General features: G+C 51.6%; 1 protein-coding gene across 1 annotated transcript in view; it reads left to right on the forward strand.

Moving 5' to 3' along the window:
- The first annotated feature begins 400 nt into the window (after window positions 1-400).
- LOC133362333 (protocadherin-10-like) overlaps window positions 401-9,565 on the forward strand; it is an 11,275-nt gene continuing 2,110 nt past the window's right edge. Inside the window, 3 exon segments of the mRNA XM_061581263.1 lie at window positions 401-497; window positions 3,548-4,604; window positions 4,606-5,478. Of these exon segments, the coding sequence (XP_061437247.1) occupies window positions 3,579-4,604; window positions 4,606-5,478 (1,899 nt within the window). The 5' untranslated portion in view covers window positions 401-497; window positions 3,548-3,578.

Below are 9,565 nucleotides of genomic sequence, written 5' to 3' on the forward strand. Positions count from 1 at the left end.
TAATAAACAAAACTAAATCACGACGTTTCGATTGCAACACAATCATCATCATCAGGTGGGAAAACCACAGCGAGAACATTGTTTTGCTACCTACGTGACTTTACCAAAAGAACCAAAGAGTACGGATCGCTGCAGTGACGTCAACGTCAACTCCAGATCGCTGACAACCAAATCGTCCGTCGTGCCAGGCCGCCATGTTGGCCGAGTGGGTAGGCAGCACGCGCCACGGGCGGACAGAGCCCTGATTGGCTGAGAGCCGCGCGTGCGTCACGCCTCCCTCCCATTGGCTGCTGCTGCTGGTCAACTCACCCGCCCACGTGGTCAGCACGTGACCTCAGAAACAGCTGCGACGTTCGTTTCAACGCCCCAGGCCTCTCCTCTCTCTCACCTCTCTCTCGTTTGCCTTCCTTACGACGCTTTGCTCGACATTGTTTGTGTTGCTCTACACCAACTGCTGCTGCTGCAGGTTCGACGGCGACTGGTGAATCCCGTAGCGGGTACGTGGCCAAACACGCGTCTCCTCCTCCCTGTGCTACTCAGCGCTCACGCTCTTGACAGACAACTTGATCTCGTCCAGATGTCTTAGCCACTCGGCGTTGTTGGATATGAACATGATGAGTGATATTACTAACTTTTTTAAAACACACGCTTTAATGAAATGTACCCTGCTGTTTGTAGATTTGAAGCTTTCGTGACTGCAATGATTCATATTCTTAGGTTTTTTCGGTAAAGTCACGTAGAAGGGAAATAATTAAATAAAGTAAACATAATAAAATAATATAATATCTTTTAATGTTTCATTTTTATTATTTTATTATATTTATTAATAATATAAAAATATTTTTTTTCATGTTTTACTTTTATTCTTTTATTATTTTCATTAATAATATAATAGAATATATTTTTAATGTTTTCTTTTTATTAGTTTATTAATTTTCTTCTACTACGTCACTTTACCCAAAGAACCAAGAAGATGAACCCTACTATTTCTAGATTTGAAGCTTTCTTGACTGCAAGGATTCATATTCTTAGGTTTTTTTGCTAAAGTCACGTAGGTAAAAAAATTGAAATTAATAAAAGTAAAATAAAAATAAAATAAAAATCACGACGTTTCGGAGGCAACACAAGCTTCCGTCTTCAGGTGGAACCGTCACAGCCCGCTTACTGTATCAAGTAACTTATTTTTTTAAAAATAAATTTTAATGTTTTACCTACGTGACTTTACTGAAAAAACCTATGTACCGTACGAGTAATGGAAGAACTCCAGCAAGTGACCCCGAGGCTTGCCGTGACACTATACACTACTACACGATACACTACACTATACACTACTATACACCACACTGTTCACTACTATGCACTTACACTATACACTACTATACACTACATTATACACTACACTATACACTACACTATACACTACACACTACACGATACACTACACTATACACTACTATACACTACACTGTTCACTACTATACACTTACACTATACACTGCTACACGATACACTACACTATACACTACTATACACTACTATACACTATACACTACACTATACACTACTATACACTACACTATACACTACTATACACTACACTGTTCACTACTATACACTTACACTATACACTGCTACACGATACACTACACTATACACTACTATACACTACACTATACACTACACGATACACTACTATACACTACACTGTTCACTACTATACACTTACACTATACACTGCTACACGATACACTACACTATACACTACTATACACTACACTATACACTACTATACACTACACTGTTCACTACTATAACTACACTTACACTACTGCACGATACACTTACACTATACACTGCTACACGATACACTACACTATACACTACTATACACTATACACTACACTATACACTACTATGCACTACACTATACACTACTATACATTACACGAAACACTACTATACACTACACTATACACTACTATACACTACACATTATACACTTACACTATACACTACTACACGATACACTACACTATACACTACTATACACTACACTATACACTACTACACACTACACTATACACTACTATACACTACACTATTCACTACTATACACTTACACTATACACTGCTGCAAAAGTCCAGGCCAGAAAACAACATGTTGTAGTTGTTGTTGACCAGTGTTATAAACACTTGATGTTTGTGTCCAGCAACGAGACGGCTTGCACTAAAGTATGTCAAACACTTCGCCGCATTTCACCGTGGCACTCTATTCACTGATGGCCGTCGAGCGCGTCACCTCAAGCAACTCGACAAGGCCAAGATTACATCTGCATTCATATAAAGGGCAAACTTGTGATTGTGTGTGTTCAACATGTTTAGCGTACTTCCCGACATGCAACAAACTGGAAATTTGCCATGTGGGTACGTTCCAAACTGGACACCATGCACAAATTATAACAAGTATAACCCGTAAAAACAAAGTTTTTCACTCTAAATCCTTTATATGCGTGGCGGCTAGAGTCCTCTCGTCCTCTGGCTTGAGATGGCTGCCACCTATGGGTCAGATGATTGTGTGCCAGTATTAAGCAATTGGTAATTAAATATTTAATTTGTTTTCCCTAAACAGTGTAAAATTTTGGAAAAAAATTTTCACGAACATTAATTGTCTCGCACAACGAGTCTGTGTGCAAAATGTCAGCTCGATTGGATCACGGGAAGTGGGTTTAAAAACGACCGAAAGATTTGCACGGTCGTAAGCAAGCACGCAAGCAAGCGAACTTAATATAAAGGATTTAAAAATACACTTTTGGGGGGGGGGGGGGGAGCTCAATAATGCAGTTATTTTTTGCACGGCAAGTGAATTGTGATGTCAAATCCGCGCACGTGGAAGCGTAACGCAATGTAGTGTAGCGGGTAGCGCTACGCCGCGCTACGAAACCGGCGACCCGAGTTCGATTCCCGCTCACGGCCACCGCCGGTGACGATTATTTTAACCGCTCCTGGGCCTCCCCTAGGTCGACTCAGCCTCAAACGAGTAACTGGCGTGGTGTGTGAACATCGCCAGTGGGGGGACAAAGGCGGCCGGGCGTGGTTCATCCAAGCCCCCAGGCGAAACCGGGTAGTGAAGCTAGTCTCGCTATTGATTATGCATCGTCAATTTTTCCATTTTCCGGTCACAATTTCATTTACACAACTTAAAATATCCGAATAAAAAAATCACAACGAACAGTTCTTCCCCCCCATCACCTGCTTCCCCACGTCGTCGTTTTTAAATCCTTGATATTAAGTTCACTTGCTTGCTTGCTTAGGACCGTGCAAATCTTTCGGTCGTTTTTTAACCCACTTCCCGTGATCCAATCGAGCTGACATTTTGCACACAGACTCGTTGTGCGTGACAATTAATGTTCGTGAAAAATGTTTTCCCAAAATTTTGTTTTTGCGGGTTATACTTGTTATCAAGCGTTGCCTTATTCCTGCTCGACCCTCTCCCCCCTTCATCTCCCCGCAATTCCGACTCCTCGGCCGGCGCCGTCCACGCACGCAGCTCGTGCCCCGGCTCGCCCCGACCTGGACAAATGGATCCTCTCGGCGCCGCCCTCGTCTGCCTGTGCTGCGCCGTCACCGTCGCCGCCTCCGCCCGCCGCTCGCCGCCGGCGCCCCCGCGCTACTCGGTCCGCGAAGAGGAGCCGCCGGGCACGCTGGTGGGGAACCTGGCCCGCGACCTGGGCCTCACCGCCGAGCAATTCCGCGCGCGCCGATTCCGAGCGCTGCGGGGCACCAACGGCTCCGACTACCTCGCCGTGAGCGCCGACAGCGGCGAGGTGTGGGTGCGCCGGCGCCTCGACCGCGAGGCCGCGTGCCGCCGGGCGAGCGCCGGCTCGGGCTGCTCCCTGCTGCTCGGCGCCGTCCTGGAGCAGCCCGCCGAGCTGGTGCGCGTCGTCGTCGACGTGCTGGACGTCAACGACCACGCGCCGCGCTTCCCGGCCGAGAGCGCCCTCCTCGAGGTCGCCGAGAGCGCCGCGGTCGGCACGCGCTTCGCGCTGGACGGCGCCCGCGACCCCGACGCCGGCGCCAACGCGCTGCAGGGCTACGCCATGGAGCCCGACGACGGCGCCTTCGCCCTGGAGACGCGCGACGGCGGCGGCGGCGCTTTGTCGCCCGTGCTGGTGGTGCGCCGCGCCCTGGACCGCGAGCGCCGGGCCGCGCACGAGTACGTGCTCACCGCGCTGGACGGGGGCCGCCCGCCGCTCAGCGGCACGGTCCTGCTCACCGTGCGCCTCCTCGACACCAACGACAACGCGCCCGCCTTCGAGCGGCCCGTGTACCGGGCGCTGGTGCCCGAGGACGCGCCGGCGGGCACGCTGGTCGCGCGGCTCCACGCGTGGGACCCGGACGATGGCGCCAACGGGGAGGTGGAGTACGCGGCGATGCTGGGGGCGCACGAGACGGCGCGCGACCTCTTCGCGGTTGACTCGCGCTCGGGCCTAGTCACCCTCGTGGGGGCCCTGGACCACGAGGAGGCCGACTCCCACGAGATGCACGTGCGGGCGCGCGACCGGGGGCCCGACTCCGTCCCCGCTTACGCCACGGTGCTGGTGCGTCGTCCTGGACGTGAACGACAACGCGCCCGTCGTGCGGCTGCTCGGCCCGACCGGCGACGCCGCGGCGGACTCCGCGGCCGCCGTCGTCGGCGTGTCCCGGGGGGCATCGCCCGGCCACGTCGTGGCCTTCGTCCGCATCCGGGACCGAGACTCGGGCGCCAACGGGCGCGTGACCTGCACGCTCGAGGGCGCGTCGGCCGCGGGGCCCGGCGCGGCGCCGCCGTTCGCGCTCCGCGCCTGGGACGGGGGCGAGGTGTACGCGCTGGCAACGGCGACGCGGCTGGACCGCGGGGCGACCGCCGCCGCCGAGTACAACCTGACGGTGGTGGCACGGGACGACGGAGCGCCGCCGCTCGTGTCGGTCAAGACGTTCACGGTGCGCGTCACGGACACGCGCCCCGAGGGCCGGCTCCCAGATGACGACGGCGGGGACGACGACGGGGACGGGGACGATGCCTTCGCGACGCCGTTCGTCATGGACGCGCGCCCCGAGGGCCGGCTCCCGGACGACAGCGACGGGGACGACGGCGACGACGGCGACGGCGCCTTCGCGACGCCGTTCGTCGCGGTCGTGGCGCTGGCCGCGGCGTCGTGCGTCCTGAACGTGGCCGCGGTGGCGGTGGTGCTGCGCTGCAAGCGGGAGAACAAGGAGTTACGCACCTACCACTGCGGCGCGGCCAGGACGCCGGCGCGTGACGAGCCGGGGGCGGCCGCCCGCTCCGGCGGCGAGGCGGCATCCGCCACCGCGCCCAACGTCTACGAGGACAAGTCCTTCCTGCCCTCGGAGGCGGCGGGCGCGGCAACGCCGGCGCTTGGCAAGCCCCCGCGTCGCCACCCTCTGCGCCGTGTGCCTGGCCGGCACGACCTCACACAGGTAGGTGACGCGCCGACGCGAGACGGCCCCCTTTTGAAAATGACCGCACGGGCCCGGGGAGGCCCGCCAAGCACTCCCCGCTGAACTTTCACTGCCGCGGCAATAACTTAAGAAATCTTGAGAATCAATCATCCGTCACGAATCGTCATCCACCCCCCTACGCACAATGCAGCGTGCGCGGGGGGGAGGGGGGAATGACGTGTTTTTTTCCACGCATATCTCCGTAGACTGTCCGCGAAATTAAATTGCAATCAAGTATAAAATATAGGCGCATTGTGTACGGTCGATTGAGTTTGCCGAAATTTCATCTGCATGCATTTTACTCCGGTTATCAATTATAATGTAAAGCAACTGATTTAAAGCTTTCGTGACTGCAGGGATTCATCTTCTTTGTTCTTTCGCTAAAGTCGCGCAGAAGGGAAATAATAAAATAATAAAAATAAAACATTTTTATGTTTCGATTTAAATCTTTCGTGACTGCAGGGATTCATCTTCTTGGTTCTTTCGCTAAAGTCACGTAGAAGGGAAATAATTAAATAATATTATGTTTTTTTTTATTATTTTATTACTTCCCTTCTACGTGACTTTACCGAAAGAACCAAGAAGATAAAGCAACTGAATCGGAGAGGTTCATGGTTCGACCTCTACGCAAACCAACGTCCCTCAATCAGCAGCACGAAGGGGGGGTGGGTGGGTTCCCACGCGTACCTGCGATCTGCTGGTGGCAGATGCTTAAGAGACTCAGAGAAGCGGATATAATGAGGAGGCACATTCGAAGGTACGAATCGTGGTGCCACGCGTATTAAACGCTCGCTGAGATCCGAGCACTCCTTTTGGCGAGCTTAATATACGTGTAATAATGGTCATTGAGGCGACTCCTGGAATCTGGTCTTTATTTCACTTTTCATAAACAGCTTTCCTTCACGCTGTTGACAGGCAGCGTGAGAGGGACAGAGAGAGAGAGAGACGCGTAACCACGTGGCAACCCGGAGCCCCGCTCCCGCGTGGCCCCCTTCCTCCGTTCGTTCCCGTTCTGACCACGTGTCGCTCGTCTCCACCCCTATTTAATACCCGGGTCACGTGGTATGTTTCCACCAAACCTGGTTAGCCTCCATGGAATCTTCCAGACTCCATCGTAGGCTCTCGGGACCACGCCCCTGACTCGTCTCCCCATTGGCTGTGGCTAAAGCCAGCAGAACCAATCATCTACAAACAGCTGTCACCTTGCCATGACGTCAGGGCCACGCCCCTAGGGTTCCCCCCATTGGCTATGGACCAGGACCGGCAGAGCCAATCATCGTGACGAGTTGTGATACATCAGTGAGCCGGATACATCCTCACGTTACACACGTTTAAAGAACACGAAACCCGTGGTACCAGCGAGGACCCATCTTCAAACGTGCGAGCGTGCGTGCGTGCGTGCGAGCGTGTGTACGCTCTCTGCACAAGGGGTCTGCGTGCCCATTCGTGGACAGACGTCGGCACAATGACCCTGCTGCGTACGGATTGCTCCTGTTACTAAACAAAACGGTGAATGTTGCAATCTTCCGTGGTGAGAATGGAAGTGAAGAAAATGTCACGCGCTGGCGATATACAAAACTAACAGATTGAACGTGCACATACGCGGCGCTTGCCCGCACGCGATCGTGAGTTCGAAGTGAGTGAATGACGACGGGCGTGCCCCCGTTGATCTTTTGCAGGACAACGACAATTTCAATCGACAGCAGCAGCAGCAGTCGTCTAGAAGGTGATCGTTTATCACGTTACACACACGAACCCTTCATTTGTTCAGCATCCGGCCTTGAAATCAAACTCTTAGGTTTTTTTTTTTCCCGGTAAAGTCACGTGGGTAAAAAATTTAAAAAAGTTAATAAAAGTAATAATGGAAATAAAATAAAATAATAAATCACGACGTTTCGGAGGCAACACAAGTCTCCGTCATCAGGTGGGACCGTCACAGCTAAAATGACTGCATCAAAATCAAGTTCCGTTTTGCGCCAGTAATTTGCAGGCTGAGCGGATGTCGTGACTTTGCGGTGCATTTAGACAACAACAACAACAACATCTAGACAACAACATTTAGACAACAACAACAACAACATCTAGACAACAACAACAACATTTAGACAACAACAACAACACCCCATGGGAGAGGAGCAGTGGGAAGGCGGTATTGTGCGTTGGCAGAATCCCGTGCTCTGAGGCAGAGGTCACAACCGGGTCAGGGTTGCGATTTCCGCATGGAAAATGCGGAAGGAGGGTTCAAATTTTCCCGCATTTTTGCTAAAGTCAACCGCAAACGGTGGAAAGACTACTCCTATGACCGCGCGCTTTTAACAACACGTTAATGCGTTCTATTGGAAAGGATACATGCAAGGCCCAGCATCACGTAGGGCTTTGAGTTACTGATTGGAATGAATATATGATTTCCGCATTTCCGCACAAGAACCACATACTTTATTCAAATGCGGAGCCGTGATTACGAGCACATGTACATGATGTATCCTTTCCAATAGAACGCATTAACGTGTTGTTAAAAGCGCGCGGTCATAGGAGTAGTCTTTCCACCGTTTGCGGTTGACTTTAGCAAAAATGCGGGAAAATTTGAACCCTCCTTCCGCATTTTCCATGCGGAAATCGCAACCCTGAACCGGGTACCCGATACCCGTACCCTACCCGATACCTGGCTACCCGTGACCGGCCGGGTACGGGTAGACCGTGAGTCACTGGTGAGTAACCATTTGTCACTCATTTCCCAACGTCTTGTCTCTTCTCACAATTCAAGTTCCTAGAATCAACCCACCCGCGCCTGCAACATGGCTTCATCCCAGAGGTCGCAATCAGGTACCCGATACCCGTACCCGGCCAGGTACGGGTAGGGTACAGGTACGGCCGGGTACGGGTACCCGTTTGCGACCCTGGTGCGGCCGGGTACGGGTAAGGAATCAAAACCCGTTTTGCGACCTCTGCTCTGAGGTGGCCATATTTCCTGGCAAATGCTAAAACAGTTGGGATGCAGCGAGTGTTCAATTAAATGCCGGTTGTGGGAAATCCAAAATGTAAAAAAGAATTCCAATGCCGACCAGTCTGTATAATTAACGCTCGGTCACTATCGCCTTCAGTGAGAAACTTTGAAAGCTCAGCATGTCGGCCTTGGCTTAATGTCATCCGGAGCCATGTTGGCACAATGTGTGTGTCAATTCACATCAGAAGAATGTACGGCGTTTATTTTTCAGAAAATAAAAATAAAACTCGGCAGGCACACGCGCACAGCCGTAGCGTCTCAAAATATCCTTTAGCTGATAAACAACTCGCTCCTAATACGGCACGCGACGGCGTTTTGAAAGGATTTGGGGGAGTCTCGCTCCAGAAATCTCTGCACGCGCTTGGGCACTCAAGCTCTTTGTAAGCTTGCAGCGGCACCCGTCAGAGCCAGTCCACAATCCCCCTTGTGCAGAGAGCTGGCGCTCTTTCACACTCTTTGGTTACGTAGTTAAAAAATTAAATAAAAATTCCGCCCCCCCCCCCCCGTTTAACTCACTGGCCATCTTCTGCATCATAAGAAATGATGTTACCAGCTTGTCCCCCCCCCCCACCCACCCTGGCTCCTCCCCCCCACCAGCTTGTCCCCCCCCCCACCCACGACCCACCCTGGCCCCTCCCCCCCACCAGCTTGTCCCCCCCACCACGGCCCCCCCTGGCCCCCCTCAGGCTGTATATAATCTCGTGTCTCTTAGAGTTGTCTTCACTTGATGCAGTAATTCTGCTGTGACGATTCCACCTGAAGACGGAAGCTCGTGTTGCCTCCGAAACGATTCAATTAGTTGTTTTTAAATCCTTTATATTAAGTTGACTTGCTTGCTTGCGCGCTTACGACCGTGCAAATCTTTCGGTCGTTTTTTAACCCACTTCCCGTGATCCAATCGAGCTGACATTTTGCACACAGACTCGTTGTGCGTGACGCTTGATTTTCGTGAAATTTTTTTTTCCAAAATTTTATACTTTATAGGAAAAAAAAATTTCATATTTAATTTAAAATAGCAATGTGATAAAAATGAAACTCTTACTCAAGAAAAACAGAAATGAA

The sequence above is a fragment of the Lethenteron reissneri genome, unplaced genomic scaffold, assembly GCF_015708825.2.
Source record: "Lethenteron reissneri isolate LAM-NWPU_2019-01 unplaced genomic scaffold, ASM1570882v1 scaffold_1437, whole genome shotgun sequence".
NCBI lineage: Eukaryota > Metazoa > Chordata > Hyperoartia > Petromyzontiformes > Petromyzontidae > Lethenteron > Lethenteron reissneri.